Raw genomic sequence first — 22,938 nt, forward strand, 5'->3', positions numbered from 1 at the left:
CACTTCTTTTCACAAGCTCTTGTGACTACACTGGTTGTTTGCTAAGTGTTGCTGCTGACTGGTTAGTCTGATAGAGCTGAAGAATTAAAGCTCACTGAAGAGGAACTGGGGTGAATTCAGCATAATCCTCTGGACACCAGAAGTTCATGTGCCAAAGCAAAGCTGACAAGTGCATGAATTAAATCTTTTTAAATGCAAAGCAGGTGACTACACTTCCTTGACCTTTTGCAATATTAAAACTCTGCAAGGATTTGTAAGCCTCTTTGGTTCTTTTCTCTATTTATGAGAAAGTGAACTGTAAAAAGGCAAGTAAATCACTAAAGAGAAAATAGTTGGTTTGTCATGACACTTCAATAACACCCATGACAAATCACTGGAAAGCACCTTGTAATTAACTGACAATATAAGGAAAATGAAACTTGGGAGTCTGTGATAGACTGTGGTGACTTATTTTTAAAATAGAGACAAACAATGGGTTTAGAAGTGTTAAGAAGCTGCTTCTTGATGGTTAAGATGGGAGGTAAGAATTCAGGAGCCTATTTTTGAGTCAGTGAACCTGATCAGCTGTGTCCTGATCTCAGCATATTATTTGTCTCCTCTTCAAAGACACTGGCTTCCTTTTCCTACTGCTCTAGCACGCTGCAACCCCTCTGTGATGTGGATCATAGGTCTTCTGCTACAGCCTACTGTGTTCAAAAATAAATTCCTTCAGACTTGTAGGCTTGTCTCTGTGCTGACATCTTGATACTTGCTCTTTTCTTTAAGAGTGGGAGGAATATTTCCCCTTTTACATCATTGCCTACTGGCTGGAGAACTGGCCTAAGACATGGGAGTCATAGAATAGCTCAAGGTGGAAGAGAATTATGGTCATTACTGAGTCCAACTCCCTGCTCTCCTTTTCAATTTTAACTATTACATCTACCTAATGTAAAACTGCTTGTAGTATAGCAGCATTTTAGTTCCTGGGTTATTATTAACTGATTTTCCTCCTCCTGATTAGTCAAAGGACCAGCCAGATTATGCATCGTACTCCCGACTGTCTTCATCCCCCACCCACAGCCTGTATGTGTTTGTGAGGAATTTTGTCTGCAGAATTGGAGAGGATGCCGAGCTCTTTATGTCCCTATACGACCCCCAGAAGTCAACAATTATAAGGTAAAGCTTCCTCCCCTGACTGCAGGAGAGCAGTAAATGGAACTGGCCAAAATGAACTAAAATAATTGCCAGTGTGCTGTAATAATATGCAAGGAATATGTAAATAAGAGAATTGAAACCAAAAGTAAAGTGAATGGTGGACAGATCTTGTTGCTGTCTGCCACTAAAGAATTCTAAGTTTCCAAATATTTTCATAGGTAATTCCTGGATCAAACATTTCAGAAGTTTGGAAAAGACTGAGCCCTTTTCAAGTTTTAGAGATTGTTCTAGATGGGAAATATTGTGGTGTTTGGAGTAGAGTGCTGAAGGGGGAAGAGTGGAAAAAGAATTAAATTTATAAATATCTGGGTAGATAGAGATTCTGTTGAGTTTTCCCATCAAAAAAGTTATGATGATGGTAAAGTTGCCTCAAAAAAAAGGTGTTCATTTGTGTTATGTTCAAGTTACCCTTTTAAAACTTACTGTTGATACTTGTATAGTGTTTTTCTTGTCTTTTCAGTCTGGTCTTAGATTTGAATCATCACCACAGACTGTCTGTTATGCAACTTCTGTATTGTGTAAAGGGAGACTTTTTAAATCCCTTGACAATGAGATATTTATCTTCCAAACAGTGAGAACTACTTGGTGAGATGGGGGAGTCGAGGCTTTCCAAAGGAAATTGATATGCTCAACAATCTTAAAGTGGTGTTCACAGTAAGTGTTTTCCAGTTTACTGCCCTTTGTATCTGCCAATGAAATTCTCTTCTCTGTGGTCACTGTCAGATCTCATAAACAGTGATCAACATGAAGAAGGAAGCAGAGGTAATCCCAGAAACAGAGCAATGTGACAAGTCACTAAGTTCTTCAGGGCAGTGACAAAGGCCACTGAAGCATTCTTCAGATCACTTTGCTGCCTCATGAATTTCTTGATGACTTGATTTATTTAGTTTTATCTGCTCTATCTCTTGATCGTTATTATTCTCTCTATTTATCTCACCTTATATTTTTATCAAACTTTAAACTGTCAGTTTTTTCATCCTTTTGATGTGCTCAGATTTTTTCATTTGTTGAGTTTTTGGGGGTTTGTTTGGTTTGGGGGTCTTTTGTTTTGTTTTTTTTTTTCCCAGTGACTGCTAAGAAACAGTTTATTGCTGCAGGTCCTGTTTCGATTTCACAACTTGCTTTTTACCCAAGTAACACCATGGTTCTTTTTTGTTTGTATCTTAGGATCTTGGAAATAAAGACCTTAGCAGAGACAAAATTTATTTAGTTTGCCAGATAGTGCGAGTGGGCAGGATGGACCTGAGGGACAATAACTCCAAGAAATACACACAAGGGCTGCGGCGGCCCTTCGGCGTGGCAGGTACTGCTGTCTCCTGTGCCATGGCTGAACCAGGAGATCAGTGATTTTTGCAGCCCTGGACTATTAAAATCTCTACCAAGACATGTCAGAATACCCATCAGCTCTATCCATTGGTTTCTGTTCTCTTTGAAGTCTGTAAAGATTGCACCTACACTGATATCTTAGTTCAAGTCCGAAATCCGCTTTTGAATTTCATTTCCTAATTATTCATAGAGTGCCAAGCTGTGGGAGTGAAAGCACAAAACCAATTTAATAACAGATTCCCTTGCAGATGAAGTAAAGCCAGGGCTTATGTCCCCAAAGCTCTGATACTTGTACTCCCAAGTTAGTCTGAGTTCTCCCTCTCTCTCCACAGCAGCATATTTGTAGTGAGGGCTTTGCTCAAAACACTCTGCCCCACAAACCCAGCCCTGCTGCTGAAAAATCCACATTTACCTTGAGGCACAATGTTCATAGATAAGAGAAGCTATTCTGAAATGCTCTTCTATGTTCTGATGAATTTTCTTTTATTCTTCTAGTCATGGATATTACAGATATCATAAAAGGAAAATCTGAAAGTGATGAAGAGAAGCAGCATTTCATTCCCTTTCATCCGTAAGAGTGTCATAGATATCTGTTTTATATGTGAAAGAAAATATTTATTTATCTATCTCTGTTCCTGTAACAATCTGTGAAATGCTTAAAGAATAAGAAATTTTTCCTTTTACAATTTTATGTTCTAATAGTGCTAATTATTTAGGTATGAGTTTAAATGGCATTTAAGGCTCACAGAGGTACCACAGCACATTAAATTAAAGAATAATTCCATGAATGTGCTCCTTCAGACAGCTGGTACCATGTCTGATTTCACAAATCCAAGTCAAATAGTTACAAGTGAGATTTACAAGCAAGGATTACTATTTTATGAGCTTGGTTCTGTTTAGAACTTGGGAAAAATCTAAAAACTAAAAACTTGTTTCCTTTAAAAAGCAATAGAATTATCATATACTATCTTCAGAAGAAATACCAGAGCAGCTGCCTAAAAATTTGATGCTCACAGATCAAATGCGGAGATACCAGTGGAAATACTGGAAATAACTCTGTGTGCCCTACACAGCACTGCTGCTATGTACTATGGAGGGTAAATTTAATTCTGAAAGACCAGGTATGACACACTGGTTTATTTTGTCACTTTTTTCTAATTTGAGGATTTGTTTCTAAATTCAAAAGTAGCTGATAAAAATTCCATGTTCATTTATCTGGCTGTTTGTCAGGGAAAGTGGACTGAGCTGGAGTTGCACATTGGTGAGTGCACTCACATTGTCACTGTCACAAAACACCATTCTTGGTGGCTGGCTGAATCTTTCTCACTTCAGGGCACACACAACTGAATGTGAGTGGGCTGCAACTTCAGTGAGAGATAATAAAAATACCAAATATATCACAATCAGGCAATACTGCAAAGACTGAGGCTGTTAGCCTCTTATGTTCTAAATGGTGTCTGATATATTTAGCACTCAGTTCCTGAGCAGACATTGCTGTTTCTCTTGCAGGGTAATGGCAGAGAATGACTTTTTGCACAGTCTCCTAAGCAAAATCACTGCATCAAAAGGAGACAGTGGTGGACAAGGTAAAGTACATTTTTATTATTTTCTTTTAAGTAGCTCAGTGTTCTTGTGAAACTTCATTTTATGTTGGAGCTGGAGTACCACCATGGAGGTGGGTCAGCTTTGAAGTTGGAATTGAGGAACCATGAGTTTGTTAAAGAATCTTAGGGGCTACTTAAATTAGTAGTGACAGTTTGGCAATATAGAGCTTTTACTTTCATCTGCAGGAAGTGGGAAAGCAAATTCTTATCCGGGTTTTGGTGGGTAGAAGAGGCAATAATCTGAAGAGAGATTTAATTTTTTTTCCCTACCAAAAATGTTATTTTTTTTCTTTTTTTTTGCACTTCATAGGTCTGTGGGTAACAGTGAAAATGCTGGTTGGAGACGTGATTCAGACTAGAAAGGATTACCCACACCTCGTAGACAGAACCACGGTTGTTGCTCGAAAGCTGGGATTCCCTGAAATAATCATGCCAGGTAGGAGGTGCTTTGTTCTCTGATAGGAAGGGATTTCTTCTCATTCCTTATGTTAGTAAGCTTCAGCTGCTGCCTTACTGATTTCTGTAATGGCTAACTCAGAGGATCCTTAGAATTTACTCATGTTTTGTTCCCATATTATTTCACTATTATATAAAATAGTGAAATCCTTGGAAAGTAGCTTCTAATACTGAAACAGGAAAAATATAATCCAGACAGTGAGGGATAAACCTCTCTCCTTCTACATAACTTGTAGGTTATGGTGGAGGTTGCTTGAATTTTAAATGAACCTTGTTTTTATTGAAAGTTATTGCTGTCCTTTAATAATAACGAACAAAACAATGTGAAGTATCTTGATTTCATTTGTATGTATGACAAGATATTTTCCAATCAAAATCACTCACTGTCTGCCAGGCTCCTTTTCAAAAAACAAGCAACAAAATCCTCCCTCATCCCAACTCGAGTAAAATCTCAGTCCTTTTAAAAGTCATAAGAATTCGTTCAGAGGAGAGAATTAAAATATGAAGCCCCTCCAGAGAGAGAGCTAGATATTTGGGGGAAATTCCTGATGGGAATTATAAGGTAAAGCTTCTTCCTCCTCTGAGGAACCAGCCAAAATTAACTAAAATAATTGCCTAAGTGCTGTAATAATATAATAATGCAAAGAATATGTAAATAAAAGAATTGAAACCAAAAGCAAAGCAAAGCGTGGACAGATCTTGCTGCTGTCTGCCACTAAAGAATTCTAAATTTCCAAATATTTTCATAGGCAATTCCTCGGTTGAAAATTTCAGAAGTTTGGAAAAGCCAGAGCCCATTTCAAGTTATAGAGATTGTTCTAGATGGGCAATATTGTGGTTTAAAGTTTGCCACATCACCAGCAGGTGTCGGGGCAGGATGAGAATTGCATCGAGTCACTCCGAGCTCCCATTTGCTTCTCCTCACATCCTAGTTTTGCCTTAGCAAAGATAAAGAACTGAAAATTTAAGTTCAGATGGAAAATACTAAAATTTTTATCTGTTTCACAGCAAGCAGTGAGGTACTCGTGTGCAATTCAGCTGATCCTATGCTCTCAGAGCATTTTAATTGTTTTCTAACCTTTCAATTTCTCTTTTAGGAGACATAAGAAATGACATATATATTACATTGCTGTATGGAGATTTTGATAAATACAATAAAACAACTCAGAGAAATGTGGAAGTGATCATGTGTGTCTGTGATGAAGAAGGAAAAGTGTTGCCAGTAAGTTTTCTTTTTTTTTCTGCAATGAGGGGCATAGAAACATGAGCTGAATTTTTGATGTAAGGCTTAACTTACACATTTAATAAAACACCACTATTCAAAAACTCAATTTCCTTGTGTCATCCTGTGACATCTTGTGACAAATAAGCTTTATGATTTCTAAAAAATTAAAATCTATTAAAGCCCTCTAAAAGTCTTGCATAAAAATGTAACAAGGAATAACATTGAATGACCTATTTTAGCTGTGCCAAGGAACAAGTGCTGATTCTGACAATTACTGCATTCTTACTCTAGGGTTTTTCTTGAGGAAATTCCCTGAGGAATGCAATTTGCACACTGAAATGTTAGAAGTACCATTTCTGCTCCATAGCAAACGCTTGATTTGTGCCAGGAAGTCTGTGTCACTGTCACTGAATTAAGTACATGGCAAAGAATGAAATTAGTGACAACAATTACACATGCAACCTAAATATTTACAGTCTCTTTTTGCTTGTCTGTTCCCATTTTGAAGATCCTTTGTCTTTTCCTTAGGGTTTATCACCAGTTTGGCATTCAGGGGGATTTTTGACCTGTCATTTTCTGAGTTTATAGGGATCATGAGGGTGAAATCATAAAGACATTCTTGAGATAAAATAAAGATGGAGTAGAACACTGTGGTTCATGACTTGTTTATGAAGTGCAACTAACTGCTTAAAATGTAAGTTGAAAGCTTGAGTAAAGAAAATTCTAATCCTACATCATGTTTAAGGTCCACACAACAAACTGTAGCCCTGATTACAAAACACTGCCTGTAACTATGATAGCACCTGACCATGACTTGCATGCACAGAAGTTAACTCTATTCTGTATTCTGTCTAATCACATATAAACAAAAATATTCCTTAGAGAAATAAACGTATTACCATGCACTAAATCTTGCATTCCAATATTATGCATGCTCAGTTCTGCAGATACAGAATTTCTGCAAATCTTAGGAGAAAGTGAATTTGTCTCATTGTCTTTGAGATGAAATGTCATGAAAGATGAAAATGCTTTCTTTGGGTAATAGGCCTTAATGGATATATTTAAGCAACAATTTTGAGGAGGTAATTGAAATGCTGTTGAATGCAAGTATTAGCAGAAGTGACTGGTTTTTCCTTTTAGCCTGTAAAGATACCCCAAACCAACAGACTTTCAAACCCATGAATTTATATCAATATTTCTCATAACAGGAATATGTTTACTACAGAGGAAACTGGTTGGTTCTGTTCAGGTATCAAACTAGTTCCAGTTGCAGAGCTAGCCCTTGATTTACTGTTACAAGGAACAGGACTTTTGTTCCAAGTGAATGTCACGGAGGTGACAAACAAATAGGTGCATAAACCTTGAAAAATCTCTGCTCAGGCAGATGAGACATTGCTTTCTGCAGTTAAATCCCTCTGACCAGACCATACAGATCATCTTCAGGTACCAGCATCACAGCCTTCTGGTCACAGGGCATCCTGGTGTTTGAAACAGGCTTTTAAGGGTCACTGGATTTTCAGCAGGATTATTGCGCCTTTGCAGCAGTTAGTGCAGCATGGATTGGATTAGTTGAATCTGTGCCTTCAGCAGAGAATTTAATGTTTTCTTCCTTCAGGGACTTTGGTTTCATGTCTGGCAGGTATCAGGATCTTGGTGCCTCCCTGGCCAGCAGTAACTTTTACTCTGCATGTGCAGCTCAGCTGCAGGCAGCCAGAGCAGACAGATGCAGGCCAAGTCGTCACAGAATCACTAAGGAAAACCACAAGTTTTGAAGCTGATCAGATCTTTCACTTGGCTCTGTCCCAGTTCAGATAGTTGTTAAAGAATGGGAAATTCTAATTGTTTATTGTTGGTGCCTCTACAACATCCAGTTTGGAAGTCGCCTCTGGTGTGTGGCCTGGAACTTCTGAGACTATGCTGGAAGAAAGTATTTAAAAATAAATGGAGACATAAACAGAATAATGAAGCTAGATTTTAATTTTTTTTTCATTTTGTATGTCTTCTACTAATTGAGATGACATGTGGGTTACTTAAATTCATCAGATGGAGAAATCAAGTCGATTTTATGTTCTTCACACATCTCCTAGAGCCCACTGGGTGTGACCCCTGTAAAATGCAATAACACTGGCTGTACCCATAGATTGTGGTAAACGTTGATTTCCATTGTGTTCAGAGGCTTGGAGAATGCAGTGTCTTCACATTAATGCTTCCCCTCTGTTGGTGCTGTCACAATTATTTACCTTTGGGTGCTGCCATACCCAAATCAACCCCGCCGTGAGGGGAGCGCGGCCCATGAGGGGAGGCCGCGTCCCCGGGCCGGGAACTCCCAGCTCGGCACTCAGGGCAGGCTCTCTGGGGACTTTTTGGTTTTGCTCAAGTTAATTAAAATGCTCCAGTTAATAAAATTGCTCCAAAATGTACCCAAATGAGTGAGGCACTAAGCAGTGTTTGTTGCCTCCTTTTGTAAGAATGCTGTGTGCCTGGGAGCTGGGGACAAACCCGTGAGCGAGTACAGATCTGTTGTTTACTACCAGGTCAAGCAGCCGCGATGGATGGAGACGCTGAAGGTATGGCGTGGAAACTTCCCACTTTATTTTTTTATTTCTTAATGCCTCATACAGACAGGTTGTACAGCATTAGCTTCCTCCAAAAACCATCTTGTCCCTGACTACAGCTGAAGCATGATGCCTTAGTCATACATCAGTTATTAGAGATACATGGTCACTGAGGCTTGAAATTTGGCCTAGAAAGTGATGTGTAGGTTTTGTTCAGCAAAACAAATGAGATCATCTTAGATAACCTTATGTCCTAACAGGGCTCATCAAAAATGAAATATTGCATTTGTTCTATTTTGGTGAAACAATGGAGATGAGGAGTTTCAATTAAAAACCAAACAAGACCAAGCCAAAACCCAAATGAAAACACCAACCCCCTCTTCTGATTCCAAAAAGAAAAAGCTGTCTTTCTTCTCTTTAGAGACACACTAATAATTACCTAATCAAGCTTCAATGTCCATGATTGGAATATGCCCAGAAGCTGCCAAAAATCGTTCTTACAAACTGTGACAGGCTTGCTTGCTTTAAGACAAAATAGCCATGTATGACCAGCTTGCAATTATTACCTTAAGGTGTGTTACCTGTGGTGGTGAAGGACAGGGAGGGAATGGAAGTGTCATTTCAATCAGAAGTTTATTTGTTGTTTTGAAAACAGTGACCCATTCTGTTTATTGCTTATTGTACTAGTTCCTTGTAAAAATTATTCCATAATTAAATCTTGAGTATAGGATCACTAACAACAGATCCTGTTGGAAAGCATCATTAATATTAGGGCATTGTTCAGTAAGATTTGTGAAGGGAAGTTGTGAATGCACACAAAGGTGTGCAAGTCCCTATACTTTTAGAACTATAATCTTGATAATATGAAAAATTGTTCTTTCCATTACACAGCTGGGCTTTTTTGTTGCATGTTTGACCTGAAGTATGCTGCTTTAAGAATAAAGCATTTGCAAGTTCCTGTGATTCTCCTCAAGGCTTTACACTAAATTTAATCACTAAAATATCATCAATTTATTTTGCTGGAATTTTCATACCCTTTTCACCTGTTTAATTAATTGGTTGACAATTTCTACATATGAAATGTGGGAGTTGCATAGTGCAGAGGTGTTTAATTTTCTATGGTCAAAAGGGTGAGCAGTAGGACTGCACTGTGATTGTTTTCTAGCACCTGTGTGCATTAACTCTGGGTTCTGGGCTTCATTTCTTTGCTGGTGCCAGACTTTGCTCACAGTCTAACAGATCATTGCTTACCAGCCCTCACTTCACTTCTGTGATCAGGCTTACCATTTTGAAATGGCCTGTGAAAGGCACTATGGAAACAGAAGAAGTGGGGCTTATTTATTCTAAAATGGGGGCTCATTACATGTGGAACCACCCCATAACTCTCCTCACTATGTTCTGATTTTACCAAAGGTAGCAGTCCCCATTGAGGACATGCAGAGGATCCATCTGCGCTTCGTGTTCAGGCACAGGTCGACTCAGGAGTGTAAGTAGGGAATTCTTACTTTAGGGAATTCTAATTCATTGATGGGTAGTCAACCCAAAATCTTTTGCTTTGCAGCTAAAGATAAGGGAGAGAAGAATTTTGCAATGGCCTATGTAAGACTAATGAAGGAGGATGGAACAACTCTCCACGATGGCATCCACGATTTGTTAGTCCTAAAGGTATGGGCTCAGATTTCTCTCTTTCATTCACAAGACATCTTTTCTCACACTGTTGCCTTTGACTGCATTGTGTATTTGCTTAGTGCTAGATTGATTTTATCATTCTATCAAAGTTGATACTGTGTTTTCCATCTGAACAAATTGGAAAGGTGTACCCTGTTCCATTGTCAGTAAATATTGCTCTGAATTTTAATGACTAAAAAATGTTATCCAAGCACAGTGAGAGATGATTCCTCTTTTTTGCCGGTATTTTGGCCTTCTGTAGCATAGAGAAAGTTGTGCTGCAGCTCTGTACTTGGGTGGGTACCATTCTTCTTGCTGGATATGGAAAGTGTTTGATCCACTTGGAATCTTTATCTCATGAATAATCTGGGAATGCAGTCTTAGGAAAATGCTTGTTTTAAACTGCTGTGTAGTTCCTCAGGTACAAAATTGAAAGTTTCAGCAATTTGGTTTTGGTTGTGAAGAATAGCTTTAGTTTGCCCTGGCTGGAAATAGCACCTTTAACTTTGTGAAGGAAGCAGGGAAAATGTTTAGACTTTTGTTTTATTTGCCCTCTTGGAGAATGGTGTCTAGCAGGGCCTAAGAACCAGAAATCACTTCCAGTACAAAGGACACTAAGTTATTTCTCAGCACTCTTCTCAGTAAACAAGTTTGCTGTATCATTAATACCAAGTGAGATGCATGCAACTAAATCAAGTTGCTTAGGCAAGCCAAAGAGATTAATGGCAGCATAAAGTTATTTATCTTCTCTTCATTGAAACTATCATTTAAAATATTGAGACTAGACGGAAAACTGTGGACTGTGTGGTTAATGTTGGTTGTGAAATTCCACCTAATTCATTTCTGCATCAGCTCAGTAATTTTTTTGAAGTGACAGCATGGATGAGAAATGCTAAATGGAGTTGACCTACTTTATGGTTGTGAGAAACAGACAGATTTTCTGACATATGCTTGCCTATTCTAGTATTAAAAACAGTAATTGTAAGCTGTAAGTGTTTAAAGCAGTCATACACCTGGCCTCTCAAAGTAAGTAATTTGAAAACTGCTACGTTTAAACTGTTTTTAGGCATTGGATCCTTTTGAGAGACTTTTGGGTCAAAACTTTCTCTTTTTCCCATTGTCTGTCTGACTTGTTACAAAAGAAAGAAGTCAAGAGTTTATTTTGCTTCCACAAATTTGGGAAGTAATTATTTAGCAAGCCTGATACAATCATAGATGTTGCTGCTGCTGTGTGTTTTGCTGTATAAAGGTCTTGCTTCTTGTCTGTCTAGGTCTCTTATAGTCAATTTTCAGCTTTACCTCTTTGGTACAAAGCAGAAACTGCACCTCTGCAGTCACTGAATCAGATAAAACTGCAAAACTTGAAAATGTCTTTCTAGATCATGTTTTTTGCAGCTCCTTGTTCATCCACATTTGTAGACTAAAGGTCTGCTGTTGAGTCATATCTTGTCACAGTGTTGTAGTTTTAAGTGGCATCATCATCAGGGAAATTTTCTGGAGTTTTGTTAAAGAAACACTGTGTTCTTTAAACAGTGAGGAGCATTATTTATATCGTCTTTGTCTAAAACTTCTTTCCTGTCTGGGGAATCCTAAGACAAGACCCAGAAAATCTGTGGGGTTGTGGAACAGAAGTTGATGAAAGAGAGGAGGGAAAAATCTCTGTTGGCTCTCTGGTTTTGTACTGTTCCTTCTACTGAAAAGTACATGTTCTATGTCATTTAGTTACTGCAGCATACTGTCTGATTTAAAATCTAATCTTACCATGCCCTGATCTTTTATGTTCAAGGTCCAGGCACAAAGTTATAATGAGGATACCAAAATAGTGCTGCTATTCTTTCCTTTCTCAGTCCTGCTTTCTGCTTTTAAGTTGTGGGCAGACAATATAATCATGTTGTCTTGTGTACAGTCTTCAAGGTGATGCTCAATATTCAGCAGTGTTCCACACCCACTGGCATTTCAATGAGACATTGGCTCTTGCTTTTACTTTGTGTGGGGTGTCACCCCTCAAAGTCCCTTCCTGCCCCTCAGTTTCTCTTGTACAAAACTACAACATAAGTCTAATTTTAAATCCAGGGGTGTGAAATATGTAATGAATGGTGTGTTGTTTTTCAGGGGGACAGTAAAAAAATGGAGGATGCTGGTGCTTATTTGACATTGCCTTCTACACGTGTGCACACGGAAAACAAGGGAGCAACCTTAGTCAGGAGCTCAAGCATTGTTGGGGGGCTTTCAGTCAGCTCCAGAGATTCATTTTACATTTCAACTCTTGTTTGTTCCACAAAGTTAACTCAGAATGGTATGTACCTTCTAAACAGCTGGGAGTTTAGAAAGAAAACCTTTGCACAAATTGATAAGTCAGATGTTAAATTTTAATGTCTGTCCATTCATTTTCCATTAGTGGGCTTGCTGGGTCTCCTGAAGTGGCGCATGAAGCCAGAGCTGCTCCAGGAAAACCTGGAAAAGCTGAAGATTGTGGATGGAGAGGAAGTAGTGAAGGTAAGTCCTTAAATCCTTATTTTAATAAGAGTTTTTCTTCAGGCCCCTTCATGCATAATGCCTTTGTTAGTTTGCAAAGGACATGAGCACAACTCTTCATTAGAGGGAGCAAGAAGGCCAACAGCTGGGCAGGATCCTTCACAGGGCTGGCCAGCTTTGCTCCTACTTTTTAATTTCAGGTCTCTGTTATTGCCTCTTGTTGGGCTGGGAGAATTCCAAGATTATTATTAGGATATGAAGATTTACGTGTTGATATTAAATCCACGAAGTGTTATGTTCCCAACAAAGCACTTTCTTAACTTAATGAGTATAGGAATAAAAGTTGTTATTATTTTGTAAAATAGCATATACTATTACTTTTGTTGGCTGTCTCTGGAGAGAACGAATAATAATTAAATAAAAAAATAGGAAGAAAGAGGAGTGGATTTTTTTAACCAATGATTTGTGTCCCAAGTCACTGAGAAACTTTTCTTTGATTTAGAGCAGAATTTGAATCAGACCACAGAAGCAGGAAAAGTCTTTTTAATCAACATGTATCTGTGAAAATAGCAACCACTAATCTGTGTCACTAAGGAGCCTTGTTTTAACAAGTTTTGTCATTTATATAATATTTTTATCTTTTCCATAAGCTTTGAGCTAAGCATGTATTATTTATTGCTTGTGTCTGAGGATGCAGGTTTTTAAAACTAAAGCTACTAGAGCCTAAACCCTTGGAAATGTTTTCTCAATTTAATTGATGCTTCAGTAAAGGTAGTAACATTCTAACTTGAGGGAAGCCAGATCTGCTATCAGAAAATTTTCCTGTAAGGTTTTCACATTGAATTGGTTATCAGTTTGTCTTTTCATGTTCTCTAGTTTCTCCAGGATACATTGGATGCCCTGTTTAACATCATGATGGAACATTCCCATAGCAATGAGTATGACATCCTTGTCTTTGATGCACTGGTAAGAATCAGCATCTTAGACAAATTTATTTGTCTAAGAAAAGAATCTTAGAATTTTGAACAAACTATCAAGTTTTGCACTTCAGAGAATTAGTCTTAAAGTCTCTATAGAACAGAGGAATATTACTCATTGACTGAAAATCAATTTTTTTTTAAAAAACTTAAATAGTAAATTGCCAGAAATGTTTTCAGAAAGTGAATATTTAAGTTTGCAATGTGACTCTGGCTTATTGTGTCTCTGTCTGTTTAGATCTATATCATAGGGCTCATTGCAGACCGTAAGTTTCAGCACTTTAACACTGTTTTGGAAGCATACATCCAGCAGCACTTTAGTGCAACCTTGGCATACAAGTAAGTTTATTTTCTCTTCTTTCTCTTCTTTCCTAAACCTCCACCATCACGTAAAAGAAGTAAATTCTGCTTGTGACTTTTCGGATGTAATTTATGGTGACTGTTGTTTTGATGCTGCTGTTTGCTTATCTGCCTCTGAAACATATTTGATTATAAGTGGAATTAATGAACCCAAAGCAAATGATTTGGGGTTAAATGATGCTTGGGCATTTGTTTTCTATCACCTGGATTTTGCTGTGTCTGAGCATTTCACCTGTATCCTGTCAAATTTATCTAAAGATGCTTTGTTGTGAAGCCTCTCCATTTGTATCCCTTGCCTTAAGTAGAAATGTCTCAGGTGAGGACTTGAGGCTCTCCTTAGCCCATTTACATAGGTTTCCATATTTATTTTTCACATCAAGCAAACTCAAAGGGAAAAGAATTGTTTGGGAGCTGTCAAGTCTTCATATGCATTTTAGTCTGATGTTGTGTCAGGAGGGGTTCAGTGCAGTGAGCTGGAATTTTGGTATTTGTTACGTGTCCTGCTGTGAAATGGAGTTTTAGTATTTGTTACATGGTCACGCCAATGGATGAATTTGTTGTGGATTTTTTATTTATTTATTGGTTTTCAACTTTTGGAGCTTCTACACAACACCCAGATGGGAAGACATGGACTCATTGAAAAGAGTAAAAACTGTACAGAAATGTTATACACCAAATTTAATCTTGGATTCCTGCTTTATTTCGAATATGTTTTGCAGATGATGGTAGGATAAAATGACTGAATTATGAAGGAAGGTAACATCTTCAGCTGGTGCAGATCTCTGGGATGTGCTCTAAGAGGATGGATGCGGGTTTTTAATCTACCTGATGTCTCATTCTGGCAGCTTAATGGAGTGGCAGATTGAAGCAGAACTTTAATTTGGAATATGGATAGTACAGGGAAGACCTGAACTGGAGGTTTGGAATAGCTGGGGCTAACCTCCAGTGTCTGTGTTGAATTTCAGTTCTAACTCAACACTAAATGTCACAAAAATCATCCAGTAGACCATGAGTTTCCTAGTGTTGAGAGGCAGCAGTGCAAAATCAGTCCTTTCTCACACCTCAGTAAAGTTGAAGTGGGCTCAAGCACCAACTACGTGCTCTTCTTCAATCCTCTCTCACTCCATCAGTAATAAGCACATGTAATTTAATGCTTTATAGTACTGTGAAAGAAGAAAAGGAAAGGTACAGAACCTCTCAGGACAGCCTTACTTGCATAAAATATTTTTAAGACTTACCTGGCTGAGAGTATCTGATGACTTAATCAATGTAGTAGAGGCAAAATAATAATGTTCATGATCATTCCCCACATCATGTGTTTTCTTGGCACTATTGATTCAATGCACATCATGGAAGATTTACTCTGGTCCCAGAATCATTTATGAAATAAACAACTGTGTGTGTATGGCCTAACTCCTGACTAGGAAGGAAATGCTGTGTCCCAGACATATTATAAGCATGTTGTGATATGGTTGGTTGGCCAAACTGTTACCTATTTATTCAGTTCCTGTTGAGTCATCCTTTCTCCTGGATTTTAGAGAGCTCTGAGAGGGCTTAACATGCACTACCCCTACATACAAGTTGGATCAATATTGTTCCAACTCAGAGAAGCTGCAAAAAGGTGCAAATGGAAACACACACTGGATGTCATGCCCAGGAGGCTGAGAGGCTGAAAGCACAGCATTTTGATTCTGAAATGTGAGTTAGGTTGGGGATGTATATTAGTTACACAGAGAGCTGGTTGTTGGCTTGGTTTGTTTAGGGCAGGGGGCAGCAGGTCTCCATTTTTGTAGAGACATAGGAAAAAAACTCCAACCACCCTTATCTTAGTTCATATGGCTGCATTAAGATCAAAATTGCATCATTAGTTTTGCTTTAATTAAAATGATTCTATAACTGCAAATTAAGGGACTTAGTTTAGGATGAAGTTCTGCTCTTTTGTAGCAAGCTGTGTCTTTAGAAAAAGTTTGTTTTAGATGCAGAGTAAGGAAGTGTTTAAATAAAATAAATAATTTAAGCAGATGTTGTTGTGTACTGCTTTATTTACATGTAATATTTACATGCTGTTAATTAGAGCATGCAGTGCTGTTTAATCACTGCTCAGTGGAGGTAGGCAGAAGGAATATTTTGTGATACCTTGTGCTTGTGTATTACAAACTTCTATAAAGGTGCTTCCAGAATTGTGTAAAGTCATGCTGCTCTTCTGGAATTTCAGATTTCTCTCTTGCTTGTGCAGCTAAGAATTTGTTACTCATTTGTTTACACTGACAGAATTTGTGCAACATAAATCCAGAAATACACTCAGTCTGTTTTCTTGTACGTGTTTGACCAAGCATGAACATATATTTAGAGCTGCCAAAGAAGGTAATTAAAAAGTAATGATGAAAATTATTTTTAAAAATGTTTTTAAACTTCAGGAAATTAATGAGTGTTCTGAAGACATACTTGGATACTTCCAGCCGAGGGGAGCAATGTGAACCTATCCTCAGAACTCTGAAAGCCCTGGAATATGTTTTCAAGTTCATTGTTAGATCAAGGACATTATTTTCCCAGTAAGTACTCAGATATTACCATTTAATTAGCTGTCTAATATCAGACATAGAAGAGTTGAGAAACAGAAGAAGTTGGTTCTAGAACAGAGCTGATTTTTATTTTTACAAATAAAGCTGGCAACTGCTTTAAAATACAAATAATGCTGAGATATGTTTTGTAGAGGGAATATTCATAAATCTGCTTTCTGATTCTCAGTGTAAGTTCCAGAGATGTATTTAGTAATAGCAGCAGGTTTCAAAGGGTGATTATTCTTTGTGTCAGGTGGCTTGGCCTAAGACCAGTGGATGGCCAAACGTCTCAACAGATGGCTGGAGGCTGGAGACTTGTCCTTGGGAACACTGTGTTCAGCCCCTCAGACTGTGCACAGAGCAGTGCCACTGCAGCAGCCATGGTCACTCTGAATTTACAGAGTGAGGAATTTACAGGGAGGACTCCATGGACTGGATGTGCAGCTCAGGCAAACTGAGGTGTGGTGTTTACAAGTGGTGTTCAGGTTTAGGGGAAAGGAGGAGGAGAGAGCGAAGGAAATGAAAAGTGAAAGGAGAAAAATTACACACAGGTAACTGTACTCTCCTCATATACCACAGACCCACTTCCTCAATTGCTTTCTGCTTCACCTTGCTCCATTTACCCTGAGCTGGTTTGCCCCTCCAGCTTGTTGTGATTTCCCTTTGCTCTGTGGCTGAAGGATTGCAGGGGCAGAGGTCAGGCAGGGCAGACTCAGCCCTGCAGGGAGAGTGAGTGCTTGGGTTTGTGTTTGTGACTGCCATTCACCACAGCAGGAAGGTTCTGTTCTAGCTGTCTTATCCTCAGTGGGTGCTCTGATACAATTTTGCTCTGATATTCCACTGTCCATTAAAAAAAATAAATCCATGTAGATTTATAGTTTTTTAAAGTTAAGTTTACTCACTGGATTAGCATGTTTTGGTTGAATTACCAGATTCAGAAGGAATTTGCTGCTATGGACTGTACCTTAGAAATATTACTGTCTCTAGGAATTTACTACTTATAGATGGATACAGGTAAACATGGTGTAAAGCTGTACAAGGATGGAGATGGTGCTCAGGAGAGCAGAATACAACTTTATCTTATATTTTCTATCATGGGTGTCATGGCAGAAGGGTATATTAGAGTTTTGAGGAAGGAAACATTGTGTAGAGGATTATGGAAAAGTTCTTGTCTGGATGAGGGTCAGAAAGCAGAAGGGGTTTGTCTCAGGGAGAACTTTGGTCCTCATTTTAATCCTTTACGTTATCTTTCAGCTTAAGGTGTTCATTGGACAATCTGTCATAAATTAGGTTATTGCAATGTGTTGCACATTCAGGTGATCAACTACACATTATCTACTCCTACTTATCTAGAGGTCTAAATTCATTATCTAAACTCTAAATTCACTGAACAATTATTATTATTGTAGGCAGTCTAATATTTCAGATTGAAAAGAAAATCAAATGACACTGCAATACATAACTTTAAAAAGAGATTTTTCTCTTCTGATGGAGCAGAAGATGCAACACTCAGCTCACAGTATTCCACTCCCATTTCAGGGTTCTCTTGTCATCTTGGCTTTTTTCTTAGCTTGCTTTTCTTTAACTCTTGACAGCTGTTTCACATAACTAATTTCACATGTCACCAGTGTTTTTACTTTTTATGTAGGCAGTGTTTAGTACTACCAGCCAGCATGAACAATACAGAAGGGATAATCTGAGGGATTCAAACTTTAGAACAGGGAATGGAGAAATAATGGAGTGAGCTCAATTTAAATGCACTTTTAAACTTCTAAGTGTCAAATAGAGACTTTTTTCAAAAAGCAGACTGGTTAATGGGGCCAGTAAAAATAGCTCTTGGAAAAAGTGGCAACAGCAGCAGAAGACAGAAATTGTCATAATTTGTGAAAAATATCCAGGAGTAGCTCAGTTGTAGTGGGGAAAAAAAACAAAACAATTTTTTTTTTTTTTTTTTTGCATATAACTTACTTTGAAAATAAAATGATTTATATAAGCTCCAGTCTGGGAGGTGTCATGGTTTAGAGGCTTTTAAAACAATTGAAAGTGTTTATTGTAGTGTTCAAACTGAAGAATCCCACATGATACAGTGAGTAGCAGTTATAACCCATTGGAGAAATATCTATGTACATATTGGATCAGATTCTGAAATATATATTTAATGTTAAATCTGTTGCATTTGGGAGAATGAAACCTGAAAGGATAACCTAATGCATCTCTCAATAGATTATATGAAGGCAAAGAACAAACAGAATTTGAAGAATCAATGAGGAGACTCTTTGAATCCATCAACAACCTGATGAAAAGCCAGCATAAAACTGCCATTTTGTTGCAGGTTGGTATGTTCTTGGAAACCAGTTGGATTTGGTTTTTTATATGGTTTTTGTACATGGGCTTTTTATTTTTGTTCTTTTTAAATCAAGGAAAAGACATTCAGGAAATATATCCAATATGTCTTTTTGTAATTCCCCTCTGTTGGAAGGGCAGGTTATCTGATAAATTGGAGTCTAGTTTGAAAAGGTCAGGACAAGATACACTTACAGAAATTCTGTGAATGTAGTCAAGGAAAGAGCCAAGGCACAGATGTTGGAATATTTCAAGCAATCTAATGACATGAAGCCTCCTGGGACCTGAATGTTTAATTCTTGAGTTTCTCCAGATAATGCTAAACAGGGATTTCACCATCTTAGTTGGGAAAATAAATTTTATGGTCTCAATCTTTGGGAGTTAAATTGTTTAAAAAGGAATTTTTTTGCCATTCATGTCAATCTCAGTTATTCTAACACTTCAGAATCTAAGGTTTTAAAGAAAATGAGAAAAAAAAAAAAAAGAAGCTGTTAACATCACTAATATCAAATAATTTGCAGTGCTATATTAAGAGAAAAACTATCAGAATTTCCTGTAAAATGTAGAAGATTTATTAGCCAGCTGCAATATTGATGCTTCATACATTCTTTATTAAAAACTCATTGTATGCATTGGGCTTGAGTTTTCCTCTGGTTTTGTGTTTTGTTCCTTTTGATATCACTTAGATTAGAAGTGGAAACCCATGAAAAAGCCTGTGTTGAATAAAAACTGAGGTGGCTGATGTTGAGATTTGTATCAGCTGACACTTTGCATAGAGTGTTTAACATGCAACTGCAAAAGAGCTGAGAAAGTAAATACCAAGTTAATTATATAATGCCATGGTTACAGTAATATTCTAAGTGCATTTAAAAATCAATCAGATTCTCTGGTACTTGATAATTCTGTAGAGGCCTTCCTGGGAATAGTTTATACATTTGAACACTGCATGGGAAACAGAATCTTCTGAAGAAAAAAAAAAAGCATCTTTAAATAATACTGGAAGAGTTTATGTAATAATGTTTGCTCTTAGGGTGCTTGTACTAATAAAGAAAGAGCTCTTGGAGGGTTTGGTGCTCTTTGGGGAGAGTGTGTCACATCCCTGCATTCTGCCCTGCCTGATCTCAGAGGGGCTCTGTGGGACTGTCCATCTGTGTCTCCTCTGATCAGCAGGACACTTTCTTCTTGAGAGTGACAAGAAAGGCTCACAGAAAACTTCTTAACAATTTCTGGGTGTGCAAGGGGCAGTGGTGCCCCTGAAAGGCTGCTGGGAGTGCTTCAGAGGAGGTTGAAGTGCCAGTGGCACCACAGCATTGCATGGACTGAGGAGTTGTGACTGTGCCTACCCTCATTTCCATCTTCCCATGTTTAATGCCAGCTCCCAGGGCTGTACCTGACTGGCAAACATTCATGGCATCTCGGTTGGTGTTCCTCAGAAACAGCAGAACCCTGAAAACAGAGCTGAACATCTCTGAGGAGGACTAAAGGAAAGAAATCTACATTAATTTTAAAGAGCACAGTAGTGTATTTCATAAACAGACTAGTTATTAAACAGTCATGCTTTGATCAATACCATACTGAAAATCAACATTTTTGATTTCTAATGAGTGCCATCAGTTCAAAATGGGCCCTATTTATTCATAATCCTGAAGCACTGGTGGGCTTTTGGATCTCTAAATCTGCATAAGGTACTGAAATTTTTCTTTTTAGCAGGAACCTTTCATGGCAGATGTGAAATACTGGTTTACATCATAACTTTGTTCTTGTTCCAAATACTAATGACTCATACAGCTGTGTCTCTGAGAGAAGCCTACAAAGAGATTGTTTCACATACAGTAAATAAAAACTACTGTATCAATGTTACAAAATTCTGATAGGAGAGGCATGGAATGAGCAGTGTCCAGCTGCTCAGTAGTTTAGTGCTGGTTGCTGGAAATAAGTTTAATGGGGGCAAAAATATAAAATCAACATTCCCTCCACTTGATAATGAACTCCATAGGCAGCCCCAGCTTTCACAGGGAGCAGTATTTCTGTGCCTGCTTGGAGAAGACTCCAGTGCTGACACTTGAGACTCCTGCTCTGTTAGGTGGATGCAGGCCAGAAAACAGAGATAATTTCTGCTGAGAGGGAGGAGAAAGTAGTAGAAAGAAATTCATAAATCTGTCTCTGCTGAAATCCAACACTGATTTCCCTAGGGGAATTTGAGATGACAGTGATGGATGTTGTAGTAGTACAAATTAACTTTGCAGAGTAAGGGACAGGTGGTTATTCAGTGATTCTACAGACACGTGGGACTCCATGGATGTTACAGTTGGTGTACCCAGAGAGGGAAGTTCAGAGAGGCTGTTGGAAAAATACAGGAACCATCAGAATACTAAAACTGGCTTAAATCTGTCACACTTGGAATTATCATTGATAAGTGGAACATAGATTGGTAGGATCAATTGAATGTGTTCAAGTAGATTATGGTCTGTAGATATCAGAGAAGAAAGTTTTAGGAGCCCTGAAGAAAGTTAAATTGGGTTTTCAGGATATTGAAACTTGAACTCGTATGCAGAGGCTTTGAATGAGAATTTTTAACTCTTATTTCATCCTTGTTTGTCCACATGCCTATGGGGTTTAACTGTAGATGATTTAAAGAATTATTTTGAAACCTGAAGTTTCTTGAGCTCTGCTATTTTTTTTTTTTTTTTTTTTTAATTTGGAACCCAGTATTTTAGCCAGTAGTAATTTCCCAGTTGTTTTTACTGATAGAATCACACTCAGACTTGCATGGAAAATTAATTCACTCAGGAAAGGATTTTTTATAAAAAAAATATGGAGCAGCCTCCTCTGTGCCAGAAGCACTTTATTGTGTCAATTTAACTTTATCTACTGAGTGATATCTTACTTCCTGATCTGTTAAATGCTGTATACATTTACAAAAAGTAAAAAATCTCTTTTCAGTCCTTGTTCTAAGGCTGACTGAAGTGGGTTGAGGTTTTGTCTTACTCTAGTGCCTGAGCTTTGGGAAGGGCAGATATCTGGTTCTGTTTTGAGTACTGTTTATATAAGCTTTGAACAGCTGAAGACTGAATTGTTAATTTATTGTTGGCATACTGGAAATGTACATATTAATTCACATTAGCCTTTTTTTAAAAAATACTTCTACAGTTGGTCAAGTTATCTTTTTTGTTTAAAGATGAAGACAGAATGCTTCTCAACTTCAGCATTGCATGAAGTAATTAAACTACAATTAGGAATATATTTTCAATATTCCTACAGTGCTGATGTTTAAGAGGAACCATCTGAGCTGCAGGGTGGCCTGGGTGCAGGTCCTGCCATGGTGCTTTGTAAGGCTCCCTCCTCCTGGAGGTTGGAGTGGTTTTATTTCACCAGTACAAGAATCAAGGTGCAGCTGTAGAGTAAGGATTCCTCCTTTTAAGAGTTTTTTAACCAGATTTTTCTTGTAATTATTTAAAACAATTAGTTCATAATTACACTGACCTTACAGTGCTAGGGCTTTCTAGGCACTAGATGTAAACCTTTCTTTAATTTATTTTGGTAGGGATGATGTTACAGCTTGGTTGCATTTGTCAGTTGCTCTTCTGTAGCCATTACTGATGACTTTTGTAGATTTTAGAGAGATTTTTTTCATGAAGACTGTACTTCTGGGGTAGAGAATCCTTGAAATCTGGAAACCTGGAAATCAGTCTCCAGAAACTGCAAAAGGTTTGGTGAAGGGAGGCTTGGGAATAGGAGAGGTATCAATACCTTATATCCTTTGTCTGAGCACTCAGGGGAAAAAACATCATTTTTAGTGGATGTGTTTTGTGTCTGTTTAAATCACACTCTATTTCTGGGGAATAAAATGGAATGAATGATTTTTAAATTTCAGAATATATGTTCTTTAAATTGTCCTACCGTTGACTTGTGATTTGTAATCTGTGAGTGTGCCCTTTCATTGACCAGCTTGGGCCCAACCTTAATTTACAAATCATGACCCTGCTCCTTTCCCAACTGCTCTGTTCCCCAGCTGACACACCACGTTTGACCTACAGATGGTCTTGTCTGCTGCAAATGTCAGCTCTCCCCAGCTCACTCCTAGGCACTGATTTGAGAAAACACAGCTCCCTGTGCTGTGCGTGCTTTCAGAAACCTCAGATGACATGTTCTCAAGGTCATTGAAACATAGAAAATGAAATTGTCTGTGGCATT

At 38.0% G+C, this 22,938-nt stretch overlaps 1 protein-coding gene across 2 annotated transcripts in view; it reads left to right on the forward strand.

Annotated features, from left to right (window-relative positions):
• The window catches only part of DOCK2 (dedicator of cytokinesis 2), a 160,518-nt gene that overhangs the window by 15,746 nt on the left and 121,834 nt on the right, over window positions 1-22,938 (forward strand). For both annotated transcript variants that reach the window (XM_059859952.1, XM_059859953.1), the window contains 16 exons: window positions 1,001-1,155; window positions 1,767-1,848; window positions 2,362-2,497; window positions 3,016-3,091; window positions 4,030-4,106; window positions 4,435-4,560; window positions 5,678-5,802; window positions 8,274-8,372; window positions 9,774-9,846; window positions 9,922-10,025; window positions 12,141-12,324; window positions 12,427-12,524; window positions 13,380-13,469; window positions 13,719-13,819; window positions 16,258-16,392; window positions 18,625-18,733. In XM_059859952.1, coding sequence (XP_059715935.1) covers window positions 1,001-1,155; window positions 1,767-1,848; window positions 2,362-2,497; window positions 3,016-3,091; window positions 4,030-4,106; window positions 4,435-4,560; window positions 5,678-5,802; window positions 8,274-8,372; window positions 9,774-9,846; window positions 9,922-10,025; window positions 12,141-12,324; window positions 12,427-12,524; window positions 13,380-13,469; window positions 13,719-13,819; window positions 16,258-16,392; window positions 18,625-18,733 — 1,770 coding nt within the window. The remainder of the gene's footprint in view (window positions 1-1,000; window positions 1,156-1,766; window positions 1,849-2,361; window positions 2,498-3,015; window positions 3,092-4,029; window positions 4,107-4,434; window positions 4,561-5,677; window positions 5,803-8,273; window positions 8,373-9,773; window positions 9,847-9,921; window positions 10,026-12,140; window positions 12,325-12,426; window positions 12,525-13,379; window positions 13,470-13,718; window positions 13,820-16,257; window positions 16,393-18,624; window positions 18,734-22,938) is intronic.

Source organism: Haemorhous mexicanus, chromosome 15 (genome assembly GCF_027477595.1).
Source record: "Haemorhous mexicanus isolate bHaeMex1 chromosome 15, bHaeMex1.pri, whole genome shotgun sequence".
Taxonomy (NCBI): Eukaryota; Metazoa; Chordata; class Aves; order Passeriformes; family Fringillidae; genus Haemorhous; species Haemorhous mexicanus.